The sequence below is a fragment of the Anarhichas minor genome, unplaced genomic scaffold (genome assembly GCF_050575085.1).
Source record: "Anarhichas minor isolate MPS153535 unplaced genomic scaffold, ASM5057508v1 ptg000010l, whole genome shotgun sequence".
Classification (NCBI taxonomy): domain Eukaryota; kingdom Metazoa; phylum Chordata; class Actinopteri; order Perciformes; family Anarhichadidae; genus Anarhichas; species Anarhichas minor.
Genome location: NW_027466456.1, coordinates 6,817,113 through 6,839,006, shown reverse-complemented (window position 1 = coordinate 6,839,006; position 21,894 = coordinate 6,817,113). Strand labels below are relative to the sequence as shown.

Here is a 21,894-nt window from a genome sequence, read left to right as displayed (position 1 = left end):
CTGCAAGATCCCACAACACCAGGCGAAAAGCTCAAGCTGTTTCTAGCCACACGTTTTAATGTTCTTTAAGATCAAGTCTTACTGTTAAAGTGATTTTCAACATCATGTCATCTGTCATTCATTGCTGCTGAACAATAATAGTCGTACAAATGTAACATAAGTTTAAAGGAATGCTGCTGAACAGAATTTAAAAATATGTGTATAACAAGTGTCACAGGAGTTGATCATATAAAAAGACAATTTGCATGAGAAGTCTTTTTTTACACCCAGAGACGGTCTACTGGTAGTTAATAGTTACAGAAAGATAACTTAAGGAAGTATGGCATTTTAGGCAATGTAGAGAAGCTATTAAAAATGCATGATAAATAGCCTCTAATGGAGTTGTAGCTAACAGAAAAATCAGCCTTGTGCTGATCAATTAGCCTAATGGATACATTAACTTATATACTTTAATTGTCAATTAAAACCAAGAACCCAAATGATGCATTGCTCTTCATAATGGCCTTTTAATGAGGTTAGATCTTCATTTGCCTTTGATTCGTCAGCTGCTTAGAGTGCCAGTTGTGCAAATTCTACAACAGTTGTAACGACTTGAGAAAATCCTCAGCAGCGGTGAAAAGGGGCTTCTTAATAAAAAAATATGTAACTTTAATAATGGCAGAGGTCTTGTAGTGAAGAATGTCCCCAAATGAGGTTTAAGTGATGTACGGTCTCTAACCACATGGGGGTGGGGGAGTGAGGAGGTAAGGGCTAATTTGGACCCACCTCCACTCCTTTGGCACTGCTTTTGTACAATCTGACTTAAATTGTATAGGGAGGAGGGCATGTTTTTCAGTGGTAAAATCACTGCTTTTTCCAGTGAGTAGCTCTTCGGTGAGTTGGCGAGGTGTTATGACTAAGCCATTATTTGTTTCCTGAGGAGCAGCAGGGTTGCTCAATGTGTGAGATGAGAAAATGAGTATACTTCGAGCGGGTGTCATCTCTGCTGGCCCCACTATGTCATTTCATCTTTTCTTTTTCCCCTTCTGTACATACACACACACACACACGCACAGACACACATCCGAGAATGCAAGGGAAAATTCACACACCTATGCAAAATGACATAGAGGTAGATAATAACCAATAAGCAAAATAGATCTATGCATGCCTACACTGACGATCACAATCTTGCGCTGTAAGGTACACACTCCAGTTGAATATTGCCTGTCATTATTTTCTGCCTTTTTTGATGTATTATGTGACTAAGAGCCCTGTACTGCAGACATGAAAGCATCTTCATCTCCTATCATCAGGCAAGGCTCACACAACGCACTATAGCCTCTTTGATGTAGAGTGGTAGCTACCAAATGAAACGCATAGCTGCATGAAACCTTCTATTTCACTATTGACTGTCCTGCAATCTGTTGGACTCGATACTCTTCTCTGAAAGTGTGTAGCTGTTAATCAAAAGGTTCATTTGAAATGCTGACACAATGTTGTCAACATGTATATAACATTTTACTTCTGTAGTTGTGCCAACTTGTTCAAAAGCATTGTCATGGGAGAAAAGAAGCATCAAAAGGAGTGAGGGGGGGGAGTTGCAGCTTTCAGAGACCACCAGAGCTTTGAGCCGGTGATGTTAACACACCTTGAGTGGACCAGTCTCTTCTCCCCACAAAGAGCCAAATCCGTTTGGTCAGTCTTGAATTTAGCGACATTTTAAGTTGAGGCAGAGGGGACAAAAAAACATTTCAATTTGTCAAAATAAATGTGTCACACTCATTGCTTCCATCCTCTGATGTTTTGCCCCTTGCTGCTGCTATTTTTGATGGGCCAATGCTCCCTAATTGAAAAGGTGCCCTGTCACCAGCTTCATGTCAAATTACACTGTACTTACCTTTAAAGGGGGTCAACTCCATAGGGGAGAGGGAGTTGAGTGAGTTTGCAAAAAAAAAAAAAAAAACACAAAGAGAACAAAAGACTACAGCACCTCAAATACTAGCAGTACAGTTAGAGCATATCATGTGGCATGTATTAAGCCTGTTTAAATGACTAAATTCATAAACAGAGCCACGTCCCCCGCACGCATGCATCTACTGTAGATCCCTCTCCCACTCACTCATTCAACACATCTTTCCCTCCTGGGTTGCCAAGGTAGCAGCCACTGTTGCAGTCAGGAGGCTCCCACTCTCAGTTCCCAAGGCCCCGCATCCAATAACACACACACATAGGCACACACTTGCCCACGTAGAAGCTCAGGGACAAACACACACACACACACACACACACACACACACACATACATGTAAACCACCCCCTCTTGGTGGCTCCCTGAGCCTTGGGGCCAGTGGACTGCAGCCTGCAGTGAGTGGGCTGGTTGGCTGGCTGTGCAGCTGAGATATCGAAGGCAAGCTGACAGACAGAGAAGCCCCTCTAAGACTTGGATAACCCTGTTATGTCAGGATTGTGGAGCCGACTGTTCTGCACCTGCTTGGACTCTCTCTGAGAGCACAGAGCGAGCAGACCCATGAGCCCTCCGCCATCCACCCCCAGCCCTGCAGCACACATGCTGGGGACAACGGGACTGTCTGGCTCTCTCCTGCCCAGGTACAGTGCACTCAGAGTGGAGGGGTCGGAAGGTGAGGAACCAGCTCTGAGGCACATTCAGCTGCTGGGGCAGACACAGGGGACAGTCATGACCTCTGTGCTCCATGTAAAGGGCACTCAGAGTGGAATGAGAGGGGACAGAGGCTGTCTGAAGTGAGGGTCACTGGAGGAGCAGTACAGCCATGCAAGCTCTAAGGGCGTCCAATTCTGGGCCCTAAGCAGAGGGAGGTGCAGGAGGGGTGGGTGGGTGCTATGAGGAGAGAGACAGGACATTCTCGCGACCTGGGACTCTGAAACTTTAATGCCTGCTTGTGTCTGCACTTCTGAGCCTGGCAGCTCTCTTAATACCTGGCTTTGGAGATGTCAAATCCGTTTTTCATCTCTTTCCCTGTCAGCTTTGTTCACGCTATCTCCAGCTTTCAGCCCATTTCAGGTTCAGATAAACGCGGCCTGTATGTGAGATGTAAACACTGCGCCACATCTCGCTCGGCATCATTTCAGTAAGGATGTGAAAGCGTTGGTTTGTCACTACATTGCATTTGTGTTGTTTAGGTGTTTTGGAAGGTTCAAAATTGGTCTCATCATAGGACAAACGGAGAGGAGTAATAGCAAGTTTTGTTCCCATCACTCTAGTAATGATGTGAAAACAGCTTGGCTTGCAATCTGAAGTACAAAGAGAATCCCCCTTTCCTCGGAGCGTGTTGTCAATTTATATTTCAGTAGCAACAAAGAGATATGGGTAAACTGAGGTTTAAATGGTGAATATTTGATCTGCTCCCCGTTAGACTGACAGACCTTGTGCAGGAGCTGAGCCCATCTGTCCTTGCAGATCAGGGTTAGATGCATATTTTATGTTTGCAATACTTGTGGGTGCACTTGATGTTCCATAACAGAAATGGAATGACAATGAAACTAATGGAAGTGTGCTGCCTGAGCCACAGACTTGTGCACGCAAAGCAAGCCGAATCCACCAAACCCGAGATATTTTTTGCACCTATGTGAAGATGGTGTACCTGTCCTTATGTAAGAATTGGGTTCGCAGCAGGCATTCACACGCTACTGAAGCTGCTGTCTGTCAGAGGTGCTCCGGCTTGAACTACTCCACAGCTGACATCACAGTCCATCTATTTTTCATAGCCAACATCTGCTTGGCTTGCTACATTGTCACTATGATTTGCATCAGCTCCCCAGATTCCATGTATAAAACCAACACATGGAAGGTGACTAGAGTAGTGTGCACCAAAGGCTTCCGTCAGTGTTGCTTTGGGATGATGTCTTTACAGGGTTGGATGTAGACATGAGAATTATTTCATCTGCATCAAGAGGAGAAGAATGCTGTTCCCATTATGAAACGGTTACGGGAGTTTGCTGCTGAAAGACGGCAATAAGAAAATGCTACCTGAAGGTACACCATAGCAGCTGGTGAACATGGCCAAATGTTTACTCAACAAGCAAGTAACACATCCTCTATGTCTCTACAGAGTAAAGGCTAGTGAGGTTTTTGGCTACTGTCAATCCAAAAAAATGATTGGACCCCCCCAATGCAATCAATCCTTGTTCCAGCATGAAAAGCCATTTCCTTCTCCTCCATGTCATTGTGAAAACAAATGTACTGATGCAGAAACATTATCCTGAAAAATGACTTACTGACAAGGATCAGTCAATTCCATTTCTCTCTGTGTGTAAGCGTGTGTTCGTGCAAGGGCATGTATAGAAGTTCACGAGTGCTGATTCAGCATATTGCAAGGTCCACATTGATTTTTCCTCGCTCACAATAAGGGTTTACGTGTTGTTTTTTTGGTGGTTGCCTTACTTTTTTGTTCAAGATGAGCTTTCAGACTGGCAACTTTCAGCTTCAACCTTTTCAAGAAGGAGCGCTAGAAGAGGAACCATCTATAGTCCACAGTGTCTCAGAGCCATCATGCCCTGGCCAAAGAGCATTTGTACATGTTACATTCTCTCCGCGTGGAATGCAGAAGGACAAATGTAAAAGCCACTATAGTATATACACTTAATTCAAACAACGATCGTCTTCAAGGCATCTTCTCCTTAAGAGTACACAGGCAGACAGGAGGAGGCCTGGGGCTTACGTGCAAGTGTGTGTGGGCTGCAGCTAGGTGCGTGTAAACTAGCCTTTAATAAAAGATTAACCTGCGTGTCTCTGCCGTGTTATGAGCTCACCAGGCAGAGGTAGTTGTGCAAGCAGGCAGGCAGGTAGGCAAGCGGGCAGGCATGTGGGGAGCAAGAAAGACACCCAGAGGTGGCTGTTATACCAGCTGAAGTCAGCCAGGGTGACAGACGGAGCCGGAGTGTCTACGCCTGCCCGTAACCACCCGAGCCTCACGCCGCGATGGCGTCAAGCTGACAAGAGCAAGTCCGCAGGAAGCTGAGGACCTGTATGTCTCTCCTACTGTACCTCTGAGAGGCGTACATGCTCACACCTTATCAGCAAAGACTTACAGGTCAGATAGGCCGCACACTCGACACAAAAGTACTCTACATTGCAAAATGTACACCAAAAAAGACTGCTTAAATCCGTGAATTTGTTGGCGAAATACTTCAATCTTGTAATGATAAAATATTCAAAAACGAAACTTTTGTTCTGTACTCCTCAAACACTTCACACACTTCACTAGAAAATGAGGGCCTTAATATCCCCATCAATATGAATAATGTGTAGCTACAGAACACTCTAACCACCCTCAAGACATTCTGAGGTTTCCTGCTGAAAATTCAACATGGTAAAAAAATATCCTCTCCTTCCTCAGCATCGACTCACTCGCATAAAAATGTCAAATTATACATTATGTGTAGATATTTACGACAGACGAAAAAGGGTACAGGTGTATACATTGGCCTATAAAGAAAAAATGGTGCTCTCTTTCCTCTTCCTCCCATCCTTCTCTTTTTCCCTCCCGCGAGCAAACCTGGCTTTGTCTATTAATGATTTGGATGACTGTTATATAAATGAGTTGAGTATAAAGCGTCTTGGCATTCCCTGCTAAAAAGAGGGGATCTGTGCTTTGTTAGCCTAAAAGTTTGAATCAGGAAATTGCCCCCATGGGAGAGCAAAACAGGCATACACCAGAGGGGGAGATTGAGGGAGGGTGGGATTTATTTATAACTTTTTGCGTTGATGCTAAGTCATCAGAGAGACCTTGTAGTGCAGAGCAGAGAAGTACCCTAAATGGTTTAGAAGTGAGCGAACAAACAACTATACCATTCTCTCACATTCCCCATTTAGGGCCCAAGCAGGTTTATAGCAATTCTGTTCGTTTTTTTAAACTCCCTCCAAGTATCAGCTTGGTTCCTCACTGCCGCTTGGCAAATCACACTTGAGGGGAAAACCGGTAGGAGAGAGAACACGGTGATGATGATGATAGCATGTGGTATCCCAGTGTTATTTTTGTACACGCCGTCCTCCATTATCCTGGTGTATCTGACTCTCACAGGCTCCATTTTGTGGCCCATTAGAGAGGAAGAGGAAGATGGTCCTAGAGAGGAATTGTAGTGCGACGGAATATGCTTCAAAGAATGAGAGAAGAGGAGGAGGCAGGAATGGCTTGGGCTAGTGGCCGTTTCTGGTTTACAGTCAACATTGTCATCGCTATTGGCCTTTTGATTGTACTTAATCTATTACAGGAAATCTAATTTGGTCATTATGTTCGGGTATATTTCTGTGTATGTGTGTGTTTACTCTCTCCGCCTTGCCTGCTATCTGACAATGGCTTGGTGATCTACACTGCCTGCCAGCCTGGTGCTCTTTAATGAGATTATCAGGAGAAGAGTGTCAGTAAGTAGGATCTAAAATGAAAGCCATTATGGAGCATTATCACAGAGCCGCACCAACCCCCTCCCCTGATCCATCTGCTGTGTGGCCACCCACACAGCCACTACGCCCAGATTACAGCCATGATTAGCACCGCGAAGTGCTGCTTAATTTAAACACCTCTGGAGAACATGTGGCACTTTGCCGCATTGCTGACTCACAGCGCTTGAACACACACGGAGGACAGAGATGGATTTCTCCTCCTAGAAGACAATGCATGCAACGACTACTGTCAAACACTTAAATTGCTTGGAATGGTGTTGAGCCGGGGGCTAGCGTACACTCGTGCGAAGTGAACTATTAATTTCATATTTCATTCTTTACATGTGTGTCTCTACTTGGCTTACTGTATCTACACCTACCTTTGATCCTTTAGCAGTATGTGAACAGTAATGTAAGCTGTCTATCTCAACAACTATTTTATTATTCCTACCAATCTACTGTCTACCGCAAATATTACAAAAAAAAGGTGAAGAAACACACAATAATTTATTACAACAAACGTAAATTAAACAACAATTTAAAATATGTGGTTTGTTGAGTATTGTAATAAAATAAAAATATATTTCAATGCTGAAGTGAATAGGAAGCCAAGTCTTAAAGTGCCAGGATCAGGCCAGTCAAAATTGTCAATATAGAAAGCCAAGCATCTAAATCCCTTCCAGCTCTGGATGAGCTCAGTATAGTAAATCCCTTTGTGCTGAACTTCTTCCTTTTTACCTTGGCAAAATTGCCTTTGGGGACTACCAAATCATCACACAGTATACTACATTATATCTTAATTTCGTGCATCATATTGTCATTGACAGCTGATTGACTTAAGTTTAGGTGATTTCAGTGAAATACATGCTCCTGTATGGGGACCTATTGGATACACCTCAAATCATGTCAAGTTCATGAAAAGGGAAACGCAAGCAACAGTATCCGAGTGCAACATGGACAGTCTCCTTTCTGTACCTGTGATCTTGTCGCGAACCAGCTTGCAGGACTCGATCTCGCCGATGCTACCAAACAGGCTGCGGAACTCCTCCTGGGTCATATTCTGCGGCAGGTAGTTGACAATGAGGTTGGTCTTGCTGTCGTCATTTGATTGGCCAGTCTGCATGGGCGAGGGACAGCCGCGGCTGTTGGTGGTTGGCCCGTTGGCTGTGGTGCCTCCTCCGCTGGGGCCATTTGACACAGGAGCCTCCATGTTACTGATGATCTGGAGCAGGGCAAAGAGCGGGAGGAGAAAGAGGAAGAGGCAAGGAGAGGAACCATGGAGTGAAAGTGCAGGGAGGAAGAAGGAGAGAGATAGCATTCATTAGCAAAGGCCTCTGTCCTATTATTTACAATATTTTGAACACTTAATATGTAGCAAGGCATACAAGACTCTGACAAAGTGGTTATTTTAAAAATTTAATTTCTAAAAAGCATAAAGTCATGCTTTTTGCATAAAGTCAAATCAACAGTTTGGGTAAAAAGGTTTTTTTAAGACCTGTTTCCAGACATTTGAAGGGTTTTAAATGAGCTTTGCACATACAATATATCACTGTTTTGGAATCGACATACAATTATTTCTTGCCTGACAGAGATTCGAATGTCATAGTGAAATAGTAGAAAAAGATTTTTCCCTCAGTTTGGAACAGAGCAATGTGATGAAGTACCTTGATTTTTCAGGTATTTCATTAATAACGTTTGATTTACTTATTTCAAGGCAGAGTAAATACTTATACATGAGGCTGAAAAGTTTAGGAATGATGGTTTATATTTGTGAGAAATCATGCTGACAACAAATGATCAAGTTGGTGAAAAACCAATTGCCTCTCATATGACACAAACATTTTATCAAAACATTTTAAAACCCTAGTATGGAACCACAAACTAAACACAGAACAGACCATTAAACATTGAGAAATAGACCCTTTTACAGTTTGTAAATGCAGTTTGGCAACAGAAGTACATCGGAGTGCAATAACTTGTCAAGCTATGTGAGGGCATTAACAACTAAAGATTGCTAATGCAACTGAAACAAATTGACTTACCATTCCTATACTATTAGTGACTGGGTAGAATATATTAGCAAGTGGATCACTATTTAGTGGAATCACGTATTTGATGGAAGCATGTAAAGTTACACTAGCGAGAAATTACGAGCATAGACACTTTCAGCTATGCTATCTGTGGTCATGTAGAGAATGTCCAATACCATGACACAGTTTTGAGTTTATTGAGTTTTTTAAATGTGCGCTACAAACACAAGCTTTATTGATCTGTCCAGCGGTATACAATACGTAGAATAGCTTGCATAGACACCGTCGTCCAGGCGAATGTGTCTGTGGTTGCTTGTAGTAACAGTTGGTAAAGGGTAGTATTAGGTGTCCTCATAAAATCCTTAAATACATTTTGAACACATACTCATAACCGTTACTGTTAGATACTACGAGCAACCACCGACACATTCGGTTAACACGGTCACTCAGCTGTTGGAATATTGATTCGAGCATGTTTTTGATGACATTGACTGTAAAAGGGTCTATACATGTAAAAGGGTGTAAACAACAAAGACTAGAGACAGATAGATAGTCATGAAGACGGGAAGAGGCGTCTCCAAATGGTTCTCTGATAGCTGCAGAGGTTTGTGCGAGAGTGCAGCAACAGGGGCCCTTCAGCTAGCTATTTGACTGCTGATGCTGCTGCTGTGGCAGAGAGAACCTTGAGGTTTTCATATCTGGTTTTGCAGAGCACCTCAGGATCAAAGTGTTCCAAAAACTTTGAGCTTGGTGTAAGTGTGTGAGAACAGCAAAAAAAAAAAAAAAAAAAAGGGGAAAGAGTGAGAGTCAAAAGTCGGAGGAGGGAGGTAGGTTGCACTTTGCTTTTCTACCAGAGCACTCTGATACATAATAGAAATGCTTATTCTGAGTGAACATTATTCTCCAACAGAAGCAATGCGTGAAGTGAAATTATTCATGCATTTGCATAAAAAACATTTGTTTGATCGAATTAATAGCTTTTGTTGCATATATGTGTGAGTGTGTATGTGGGGGGGGGGAGCAGGGAGTGTCAGTGTTTTGCAAATGGAAAGAGTGGAGACCACCAAATCTAATCACTGAATGGTGGGAAGATAAAACGGAAAAAAAGAAGATGGATGCGCTGTTATAAATGTATAGAGAGCATCATTCTATCTTGACTCATGCCGAACCAGACCAGGAGGCTGTAAGCAGACTGTCGACTGAATGTTTATTATCTTTTGAATGTCTTTCAGTGTCCTCTTCCACTGATAATAGATCCTGTATCACATGTTTGCAAATTACTAGAAAAAAAGGCCTGTCCATTTGAGCACAAAGTTGCCCTTCATAATGATGCACAAGCACTGCAATGACCTGAACATGCTGTAACCCAAATTAAGATGCAAATATTCTTTAATCTGAGTCAATCAAATTTTTAAAGTCATCGCTCAGATCTCTCCCTTTCCCCTGCTCAACCATTCAGCTCCCTGTCTATTTTTAACCATTCCTAAGTACACTCAGACAGGCTGCACTTGGAAGCAGGGCTGGTTTTAGCAAAGGAGAAAACGGCACACGAGTCGTATTTCGCTCTATTTCTGGATTATCAAAAGACTGGACCTGTGTTCTAATAATATATCTCGAAGCAGAATTAAAAAATTTCCCAGTTTGTCCGGAAATAGTTTTCAAAAAACCATTTTAGACATTTACAATGCGTTTAATCACTTTACTTTTATCTATCTACCTGCGTGTAGTGGTAAGAAGGGACGATGATTAAGGAAAAGCGGGCATACAAATAACTCTTTAGTTACCAAATAACACTCGTATTAATACTAATATCAATATAATAAAACAGTGACGTCACCACCATCAAAATGTTGACTGAGAAAAGTCAAATGGTGTGCAGTTCATTTTAATGTGAAGATCAGAGCAGTTTAAAAAAACTGGTCTTTATCCAAGTAGAATTTGGAATACCTATACCAAAAATGCCATGCATCTTAGAGGGGCCATCTTTTCTCTGACTTTAGAAGGATCTTATAAAGGGCTGCGTTTCTAATTATCTAGTGCTCTTCTTTTCCTCCATTGAAGTGTTTAGGAGCAGCAGCAACACAATGTCAGTCTTTAATCTGCTTCCATCCTCTCATTTTACACACACACACACACACACACACACTGTGTGGCATAGGCAGAGAGTGGAAAAGCCCATACTCAAACACACACACACACGCATACACTTACATGCACAGAGAGAACAATGGCCCAAACCCACAGCAGAAAACAAACAGACAGGGAGATGTCTAAAAGCTCTCAAGATGAGAGCTGCATGCAAATTGTTCTTTTGACAGTATCCTTTCCTACTCACTCACCGCTCTACCACAACAGAGACACAGAGACAGACTGAGAAAGACAGAGGGGGGAGAGGGAGAGGAAGGAGAGAATAGCATCTAGCCATAACAGAGTTGATTGGAGAGGGCCTTATTAAATCTGTTTACGTTCCCTGCTGCGTTCCATTCTGTCAGTGAGACTTTCAACTCCATGGGACATTTTCTGAGGAGTTTTTCCACCAAAATGGCTGCCTCTAATTAACAGGGACCTGCCGAGTCCCAGTGGCCAATTATATTCCTCTCCTTGTCCCTGCCCACCGGCATTTGTGCTGCTCAGCAGTCCACTTCATGTTGGTTGTGAACACTCGGTTGCCCCTGCTCTCCCACTGAGGAGCCGAGTGTGGACAGAGCTCACTGTCCTGCTGACTTGGTACAACACACAGCCCTCTCAAGATCTCAGCCTCGAGATACAGCTTCTTCTACTCACGATGTAATTCTACACATGCAGGAGGCAGAGCCAGCACCGGGCTTCTAGCTAGTATAAGTAATACATGGTCAGTGTGCAGTTGTTGGACACATAACATGGAAACAGTAAATGCTTACTGTTTTCATTCGTGTATAAATCTCCTGAAACGACCGTTGTGCTTTCTTGTTTTTATGTTACCCGAAGGCCTCCGTGGTTCCCCAACATGCTTGTGACGTGACATGCTTGTGACGTGAGCCGCAGAGGGCAAAACCGTGGTACCGCCAGCTGCCGCCTGACTTCAGTTTCTCCTAAAGAAGTGTTATTTAGGTAAAGATGGCCTCTGAGCAAGGCGAACAGCGCCGTCAAGGTTTTGCACACTGAGGCCCAGAGTCTTGGAGAGGGAGGAGTGAGCGGAGGGGTTTTCAGTTGTTTGCACTCTGCAGCCACACAGCTAGGTGCCACCAAATCTTACAGCACTGTCCCTTTAAGAATGACAAAGTGATTTGGCTTGAATCAAACAATGCTGAAGCTACAGTTGCTATAAAGCAAAGTGCATGGGGGGACAGATTAATTTTTAATGAGTGCTGGAGTGCTCAATACAGGAGAAAGGGGGCAACAAAGGACAAATTATACTAGTGAGCAACTTGAGTGTCTGCAAGGGAGTAAAGACCCATTAGAAATGCCCACGGTTGCAGCATGTTTTAATGAAAGCTAAACAGCACAATTAATTTGAAAGGATGTAGTAAAAATACTACAAAATATGAACATATTAATACATATAAATTGAGAAATAAGCATTTTATTTATTGGTGTTCTCATATAAATACAATGGATGAACACGTCAGCAGCTGCATATTGCTTCTCACTCATCTCTGCACTACTTCTTCTACCCTTGCAACCCTCGGTCGTCTCTCCATCAATCTCTGCTCCAGTTCCAACTGTCTCAGTCAGCAGCATCCCCAACCAGTGCGTATTTATGTAAACACAGTACAATATCGGATCATATTACCTCATGGGTGCGTAAAATGGCTGGGCCATCCATTTGTCTCCTTACCATCTTTGGCTGTGTCAGCAATCCCTTCTCTGCCCAGCCCTGGAGCTGTGGGAGCTCTGCCTGACGCCACTGTGTCTCTGTCGACCCCTATGGAGCAGAGCACAAGGGAGGGAGGGACGCACCGTCAACATCGTACGCTCACTTTACAGGGTTAGGGATGTGGTGGGATTTGGGGTGTGACAGGGAAAATGGCGGCTCACTAGAAAAACACAGCTACACCTTTAACGGTCCACCAGTCAAACTAAAACAAAGACGGGCGGCTCGGGATTGCTTTGGTTAGTGTGACTGCTGAGATGAGTGAGTGCTTTGTCTTTGGGGGAAGAATTGGGGTGATGGTGTAGATTTGGAAAAACTGCATGACTCAAATTGTTGAAAGATTTCTTCATGCTGAAAAATGGAATATGCTGAGATAGAAATGGGGATAAAGCTATTATTCCTCCGTCTTTTTCAGTCTGTTTTAGTCATTTGAGAATTGATTGAATATAATTGCATGTGTGTGTTGGAGCTGGCAGATTGGTGTGGTGACTGCAATGACCTTGGCAGAGTTTATAATGAGGGTTTCCCTCATGCTCTCTGTGGGTAAACAAGCCTGTGGTTGAAGAGACAGAAATGCCACAAATGAGCAGGAAGTCTGCTCACTAGCTCTCCAGAGCAGGGGGCTTAAATGCCTGCAGCTATCTACGGATGCTACAAGCAGCCAATTTAGCAGGAGAGGAGGACGAGAGGAGGGATGACCTCTGCCTTCATTTACTCCTGCAGCGAGATGAAGAGAGGGAGCGAGGGATCAGATGGGAGGGGGAAGAAAAGGCAAGGGCTGAGTAATGGGGAAGACACTTCCAATACTTCAAAGAAAGAGGGAGACAGAGGTGGGGGAGTAGAGAAAGAGGCTGTACATGTTCTGTTGTCAATGTGTCTTGTAAACTTGTGCAGAAATGCATAATGGAGGTCTAAATGAGAGTGAACTGTCAGCTTGAAAGGGAAAAAGAAGATGCAGAGGGACATGGAGGTCAGGAGAGAAAAGAGGACAGGGAATATCATTTCTGCTAGCTGACAGGTGATGGTGAATATTGGGACATTTTGGGGATGATCCTAGAGAAACATCAAGTTGAGCCAGCTTTGTTTTAGTCTGGTGGGGGCATACGGGTAACTGTTGAATAAAGGTTGTGTAAAATATACCAAACACTTTCTACTGTGTGAATCAGACTGGGACAAATTGGTGAAAGGCATACGGTTTTGTTTCAATTTCAAATCTAATATAGTATAACATCCTCTAGCTGTGATAGGACAACCTCATGCAGGTGTGCCAAAGCCATTGAGGTGTATTTATAACCATCTGAAAAGAGCCAAGAGTGAAGAGCGCCAGGGATGGCTACACCCCTGAGGCTAAGGTGCCCAAGCTATAAGCCACCACATACAGTATGGTGGACCAACATTCATCTCATTAAGAGGACAACACACTGTATTAGCATGCTGTTAAATGTAAAGTCGAAAAAAGCTACCCTGAAAGAAGAAAATGTTAGGCAGAGGTGAAACATCAAAAAGCATTTCTTCGCCCGTTCTGCAGAGCCGTCATTCTATGTCGCGGCGGTGGAAGGGAATGGTGTGCCGCAGACAGTGCAGTGTATTCGCAGCATGTACAAATGTGGTGATAAAAATGTAAGAAGCAGCGAGCAGATGTACGAGTCTCCATTTCAACAGTCAGCATATCGTGCAAGAGAGCATAATGTCGGTAAAGAAGGGAATATAACATTTCTCAGAAGTGCGTTTAAGTCTCTGCTCTACTCAGTGCTCAATACTCAATGCTCAACCATTCAATAAAACAAACAGTCTGAGGCGTAACACACACACACACACACACACACACACACGCACACACACACACAATTTCATCTTTCTTCATTTTCTCGCCGTCCTCGCGTTTATCACATGAGCACACACACACGTGCGTCTTCTGATAAAATCTCAAATAACACTGGAATAAGGGTGCAATGCAATTACATTCACCAACCATTGAGATGAAAAACCGCTCATGGATACATTTTCAATTATTCAGGGAATACATTTCAGTCGGTGCTCAGATGCTGGGAAAACGTATTATATAATCGATACACTCTATAACGCCATTAATATTTGATGCCACAAAAGTGCTTCCTGTCTCCTTGGGCTCTCGGCCAATGGTGTCTGGGTACTGCAGTCAAATGGGACGAGCCGTATCCGCCTTCAGCAAGAAAGGGGAGTAAACATTTGTTTTCCTCTTAACAGTCGAAAATACCAAAGGCACAAGCAGCTTTCTTTTTAGATGTACTGTATATGAATCCATTTTTACAAGTCTTTCTTTTACGCTATACACACAAAGATGATCTCTGTCTCTCCTCCTCAGTCGTATGTCACTGACGGCACAAGCTAAAAATTTAAACTACCAAGGAGTTTGTGTGTTCCTTTCCTGTCCTGTTCACCTTCGTCACTCCTCTGCTGCGTTCACACTGTAAAACCAGCACTTTATATTGCTGGCCTGGCGCAGGCTTCCCTCCCCCTTCTCTTACAGAGTTTAGACAATCAATTTACCCTGACTTGGCCAGGATAGATGGAGGCTGGAGAGACTGCGGAGTAGACAGTATGCTGCAGGATCTCTCCACTGATAGACACACTGCCTGGCAGCTACAAAATGGAGCCAGCATGCAACCATCTGACTTGGTAGACTTCGCCTCACCATCTTGCTTCAGATATTTTTAGTGATTTCCTTATGCCCCGTGCGTCTTATCTTCATTATTTTTATTCCACATTATTTGGCTTGTTAAAATGAGAAAATAGGATGACAGATAGAAAACATCACTGAATTCAAATGTATTGTCCGATGAGACACGTGAATGCAACATATTATGCAGACAATTTGTGCCATGTGTCTCTTTCTCGCTACCATTAAGCAGCCACACCTCATGCTGCTAAACTCAGACTGAAACTCCCGCTCTTTCCCCAAAAGTGATTCTGAATTGGAGTTCCTATCAAACTGACTGAGACACAAAGAGATTAATACGACTTTACTAGCTCAGCTTCGCGGTCAGTCGAGCTCCCTGTAATGCTCTCTGCGCTATCGATTTTTTGTTTTTTCTCTCCTCTCCCTTTCTTCCTGGCCGTCTCTCTCTCTCTCTCTCTCTTTGTCTCTCGCCATCTCTCCACCTCCAACAGCATCTTCCGAGCTCTGAAATGTCCTGCAGGTCAGACGGATGCTGGGCCGGATCAATCAGGGAAAGTAATCTGGGACGTCTCATGCACGCAAGCACACACACGCAGAGACACACACACACCCCTCCCCTGTTGCACTCTGGCCTGCCTGCCTCCAGTCTCATCGATCTGCATCTACTTTACCAAATGGATTCTTCTCTTCTTCTATCCTCCTGCACCACTTTTCTCTCTGTGTGACTCGGAATAATAAATGTTCCAGACCACGCCAGACGTGTATGTAAGCAATTTTTCATTTAACTTTGGCTTGACTCCCTTCCTCTCTTCTTTCTCGTTTGTGATGTTTCAGTCTTCCAGTGATATCGATTGCAGCTTTCCCACACACTCCCTCACTGTCCCTGGGTAATCGGCACAAACTTGCGTAAGTTCAGAGGTGAGGAGATGACAGGATACAGCCAATTGCCGAGGGGCATGTCAGACAGCATCTATATAACAACCTCAAGATTTATATTTCCCAATCGTAGGAGGATTCTTTTGGCAAAGATTCTTATTTTGAAGTATTAATTATCTGATGTATTGCTCCGCTAGTTTCGCTTCTTTCTGAAGGCTTAAGAATCTGGCACAAGAGGTTTTTGCCACATTTTGCATTTCAATGTTGATAACCGAAGTGATGTAACTTGTTCCACTCTATTCACATTATTTCCCTTAATTATCTTTAGTTAAAACACTTTTCTCAAAAAAGTGATTCATGCTGCATTGTGTGCAGTCAAAAGACAGACCCTCCTTCAAGGACAATGACCTGCACTGCTCCATATATACACAGTCACATTCTCTCTCTCACACACACACACACACACACACACACACACACACACACACACACACACACACACACACACTCTCCTCCTTTGCTCAGCCAAAGTGTAGGCGGAACTAGAGCCATTTGTCCACTGGCTGAATCCCAGCTCTGCACCAACGCATGCAGAAAATTGGTGAGCATCTTGACTCTGGAGATGACACTTCAATTTGTGCAGCTCCAGTGACTGGGGCTCTGCAGTTCCTCCTATGTGGGGGTGTGAGATCAGCTGGACACCTGCCTAGCTGTTTGGCTGAAGCCTGGAGCACAGGGACCGGGCCTTGGAATTGAAGGCCTGGCCTTGCCTGTCAACCCAAGTCCCTGTCCCTGAGTCCCAGCCCTAACCTGGCCTCCCCGGTCCTCATCACAGTTCCCCTAGTTTCACTCGGGTGCCAGGAGCAGTCCCTCGTTTGATGCCCCATGACCCCTATTTCTCTATCTAATCCTCAGCTGCAAGTGAACGCAGCAACATCATTCCAACAGCAACCTTCCCTTGAACAGCATCAAATCCCCATCAACAGCTTGCCAGCCTTTGTGCCGGATCTAGCTGCCGCAGCCAGCATCTCTGCTCCCAGCTCAGTCAAATCAGCAAGATGTCTCCGCTGTGCATCGCTGTCTGTCCTGCTGTAATCCCTGGGTGTGACGGATGGGAGTGATCACCGTCGAAGCCCTTAGCTAGGACATTTTGGTGGATTAAAGAGGCTAAATCATCGTCTCATCCCCTACATTGGATTTTATCCTAATTAAACATCATTAATGTACTTAAAGGTTTAGTGGAGATGATATCTATCTAACATAAGGCCTATTCAGTAAGTATTAATTTTATTTCTGTGGATGGAAGGCATGCACAAGACGTATCGTGAGTAAGAGAAAAGGGGTAAAAACGAAGCGGGAGAGACGGGAAGAACCCTGCCAATAGACCCTTTTCGTGCCGAGGTCATGATTACATCACGGTGTTAGCTGGAAGCGAGACAAAGGAAAGACTAGAGGCAAACACAGACCACCACAAAGTAGCAAGCTTAAGTTCCACATTGAAAATGTCATCTTGCTGTGTTGCGCATACCTTTTGAGAGGACTGTCATTGACTGTGATTCGAGGCTCTAGCGAGCTACAATATCAACAAAGAGTTTTAGAGATGGAGAGAAAATGTTGCCAATAGGCAAAATTATTAGAGAGGTGGAGAGTGTTTAATAGTTTAGCCTTCTGCTAACCATGAGTATTTGGCAAACTATAAGCAAGATTTTCTCTCCATCTCTGAAGGGTGTGACTAGAAGGTAGCCCACAAGTTGCGAAACTCTTGCGAGATAGTTGAGGTTAGACATTGTTTTCGCACATTTTTGGAACTTGTAGGTAACCATCTGAACACTACCATCTTTGAAACCCAATATTTTTGGGTTGCTTTGCAGTTTAGGCAGCTGTTGCCAATACCGGAATAGCACCTTTTTCTGCAGGATTGTTATAGGCATCCAAAGATGTATACACCCTCAGTTTCTCTTTACTGTGCACGCTTGGTTTCTGTATCGGTGTGTAAATGTCTGGTTATTGATGCAGGGTGTAGGGGTCAGCCAATCTGGTCCTGTTGTTTAATGTTAACTTTCTCAAGTAACACTCGAGACCCCAGAGTGTGAGTGAGTGTACATGTTCAGAGAAACTCTAATTTTCTTTAGCCATCGTTAAACTAGAATTAGCACCTTGCTGTTATATGCCTCTGACAACCAGTGAAGTTGTAGTTTACATCCTTGTCTGTCAAAAAAAAACAGAGAAGGGGGTCTACATGCTGCATCCTTTTTCTCTTTCTGTCTTCCTTTGTCATAACACAAAGATCATGTTTGCCATGATTGTGTTCATATCTAACCTAGTTACTTTAACTCTCAATAAAGTGACACTACAACCGAGTCTACAGCACTGCGATGGCAGAAACCTGCAACATTTCCAGATTTCATTCCAGGGAATAGCTTGTGTTTCCATGCAGTGCTCATTTCCGTGGTGAGCTGAAGTTGCTTTTAGCTGGGCTGGGACAGAGGATGGAGGACGCAGGAACAGACCGAGAGGCACGGGGAGCGAGCGGGCTGATCCATCTGAGTCAGCACCGTGTGTCATGAGCGAGGACACCACCTCCACAAGTAGCTGGCAGGTGACTGCGGCCACGCACCTGTGCAGGCAACCAGCCATTTTAGTGAAGCCGTCTCCTATCTTTAGCAAAATACACTAAAATACACCAGCACGTACGTAAACAAACATATGCAAACACGCACAAATGCACACAGATTCAGACTCAACTACCCAACTACACATCGTTACTGTGCCCACCTGCATGTACCAGGTCAGAAATAAGCAATTCAGCAGTGTCGTGCTACTGTAACCTACAGTGTGTCGAGCAACTTCCCCAAAGGACGCCTCAAAGAATATTCTCCCTGAGCACCTGAATAAGAACTTGTAAACTCCTTTGACTGAACTCAGTTCTTCTCTATAATTCACAGTAGGAGTTTCTAATTAAAACTGCGTTTGAGGCTGGAAGTGGTGATATTGGCTTTGTGGAACAGGTATTTAAAAAGCTATAAGCAGCCTGGAGGTATACGATAAGAACAAAAACTACAGCACAGCACTTACACCGAGAACAAGAGAGAGAGAGAGAGAGGAACACTGGCACGGCTACTAAGCAGAGGCACAGGCTCTTCCTAATCTAATCACTGTTTCCCCCCCCCCATCAGCTGCATCTCAGACACGGCCTGCTTGTGTATGTGTGTGTGTGTGTGTGTGTGTGCCTTGCAGCAAAGGCATAGAGCTAAATCACATAGACATAGACCGACCATTATACTCGAGAATTCATCCCACAGCATTTTGTACTGTGTGAGGGTGTGGCTGCGTGTATGTCTGTGTGTGTGTGTGTGTGTGTGCCTCGCTAATCTGGTTATTGATTCAGCTCTGAACCGGAGCTCATGTAATCAAATAGCTGCAAGGGAGAAGGACAGCCGTCCGTCATCTGTCTTAATGAGTGAACAGTTTGATGGAGTCAATGAATAACTCGAAACTACATGTAGATGTTGAGGAGGGTTACTACGGCCCCGATAGACAGACGAGCTAAAATATTCATATCTGTCCTCTGGCAAATCTCTTGGCAACCTTCCTCCTATGCTGAGCGGCATCGTGAAATATCTAATTATTTCATCCGTATTTTCATTTCTTGGTCTTTGGTATAGTTATAAGCTCGGTGTCATTTGAATCATTCAGCTACATCAATCAACCCGTAAGACGGATTGCTTCATGCTTTTTTTTTTTTTTTATATGCTGTAAGTGCAATAGCTAAACTATTTCAGTCACTTTCCGAATGCTATAAAGTTGCTTTGTACTAGTCATTACACAATCAATTTGGAGTTTGACTTGAGAAATTATAGTGAGCCCATCTTTTGTGAAAATCTAATCTCAGTGTACCGTGATGTGAGAGTGGTGCAATTTAGAGATGGCTCCTGCTGCAGCAGGAAGAGAGGAGAGGAGACACAAAAGCCTAAATGTATACCGGCACAGCTGACAGACGAGGCCCGCCGGCACACCAGCTAAACCATTAAGTGTGGCGTGCATTCAAACGAGCAGATTAATCCCCCCTACCGCCGTACAGTGCGGAGTAATTGAAAAATGCCCACAGGAGACTCTCCTTGCACGTATACTGTAGCATGTAGGCAACATATAGAAGGCGGCGGCTGATTGCCATGGAAAATTTCTGCAACTGCGTTCTTAGTGTGACAGCGTGTGCCGGAGAAGCCGTGCAACCAGGAGATAGCGCACATCTATATCTCATTTTCTCGCTCCCTTTCTGACTTTTTCTCTCTCTGCCTCCCGATATCTACTTGACAGATGCTGTTCATGCCTGCTGCTGACTTTTATCGGTCTTGATAAGCATCGTATGTAACATTCCCTCCATTTCCCCCCTAGTTATACTGTGTAGGAAGGACAGCGTTCCCGTCGATTTGAAGGGAATATGCATTGACTGCGAGAATCCATATTCCTGTTGGGGAAAAAACACCTCTATTATCAGAATTACTATCTCAAACTAAGGCCTGCTAAGTGCCAGTGGATGTAGCTGGTTGGCTACCTCTGGTGTCACGTGTGCTACGTCAAAAAGGCAAACCAAACCTATGACTGACAAGTTGTATCGACCTCGCCTGCATTTTCTCTTATTAATTCACCAGGTTCCTTTTGAGATGAAGGCTGTCAGCTGCAGTATTATGATCTTTACGTACAGTGGCCCTGATCTTTATGAGTCATTGACCACAACTGACTTGCAGATGGACCTTCTACCTCCCCTCTCCTCCCGCTGTGGGATTTCCAAGTGTCTCGGTATACTGCACAGAGCCGAGATCAGCCTTTTTGTTGCTACTGACGTGATGAGGCAGGCCAAGAGGCTGTCATGGGGGATGCTGTGTTTGTAGGCCCTAATGTGTCTATTACCATCCACAATGGTGCCATTTTGTAGCATGTTGAGTTGCATGTACGATCTATAATTCATCTGGCTACAGAAATGCATAAATGTTTAATATGTCAGAGGCGGCGAGGATTGTCGAAAGCCTGACCTTGAAACGTCCTTTAAACATCACACAGCAACAGTACTGGGCCCAGTTAAGCTGGCAAAGCCAAACAACAGGCAACGTGCGCACGCACAGCCTGCCACTGCTTTCCGTTGCTTTCTGTTCTCTTTTTTTCCTGGGATGCAAAATGCAGATGAGACGAGTCAGCCGCTTGTGCCCCATCGCAGGAGAAACTGCCACTCAAATCCAAACATCTGTATGAATACCAAAACACAGAGAGAGAGAGAGAGAGAGAGAGAGAGAGAGAGGGGTAAAGGTAAAGTAGCTAAGAAAGCCAGTGTTCCTCTCTCCTTCTGTATCTTTGACTGAAGAAAGAGCTATATACACATGAATACCTCTTTCCTCCCACTGTATTTTCCGTCGGGATATTTATTTCTGAAAAGCAGCGATGCACAACAAGGGCTCGGTCCTGTGTTTGCTACTGGGCTGAGGCGCTAACAGTCCCCAGCTGATTATGTGTCTGTCTGTAGCAGTTTGAGCGGCTGCCAAAGGAATTAGGTCTAGTATTTGTGAATGCTGCTCCCCTCACAGCAGAATGCCTTGCCATGCCTCTCAGATTTCCAGCTTTCTGAAAAGCGAGGGAAAAAAGACACATTTTAAATAAATGAAGCAAATCGCTGCGGAAGCCTATTACATTTTCAACGGGACCGTTTTGTGAGTCTTCATGTGTGTTTAGGCTTCACACAAAAGGAATATTTAAAAACCAAAGCGTGCTAATTGGGACAGAGATTGTTACAGCAGCTTCTTATTCAAACAGGCTTTTGGCTCATTAACTGCTTCCATCGAGCTTTTGTTTAAAGGAAAGTGGAAAAGACATTTAAAGACAATAAGATATTTTTGCGATATTCATACAGACATTGTACCACCAAAATACTGAGACTGCATAATGCACTCGCTCAAAATAAGCAATGTCCGCTATGATTTTTAGTCTATTTACACACAAATCAAATCTTAATTTACCTAAAGCTAGAGGGGACATGTACAGTACACACACGCACACACACACTAAATATGTACTGTATGTCTTC

The 21,894-nt window shown here is 43.9% G+C and overlaps 1 protein-coding gene across 3 annotated transcripts in view; it reads right to left on the bottom strand.

The window, feature by feature from the left end:
- Positions 1-21,894, bottom strand: part of elavl4 (ELAV like neuron-specific RNA binding protein 4) — a 66,256-nt gene that overhangs the window by 26,214 nt on the left and 18,148 nt on the right. For 2 of the 3 annotated variants that reach the window (XM_076087894.1, XM_076087895.1), the window contains exons 1-2: positions 12,861-12,869; positions 7,376-7,622 (exon numbers count right to left, since the gene is read on the bottom strand). In XM_076087894.1, the coding sequence (XP_075944009.1) occupies positions 7,376-7,610 (235 nt within the window). In that variant the 5' untranslated portion in view covers positions 7,611-7,622; positions 12,861-12,869. Of the gene's footprint in view, positions 1-7,375; positions 7,623-12,247; positions 12,335-12,860; positions 12,870-21,894 lie in introns of those variants that run through there. The other variant, XM_076087892.1, reaches the window with a different exon arrangement.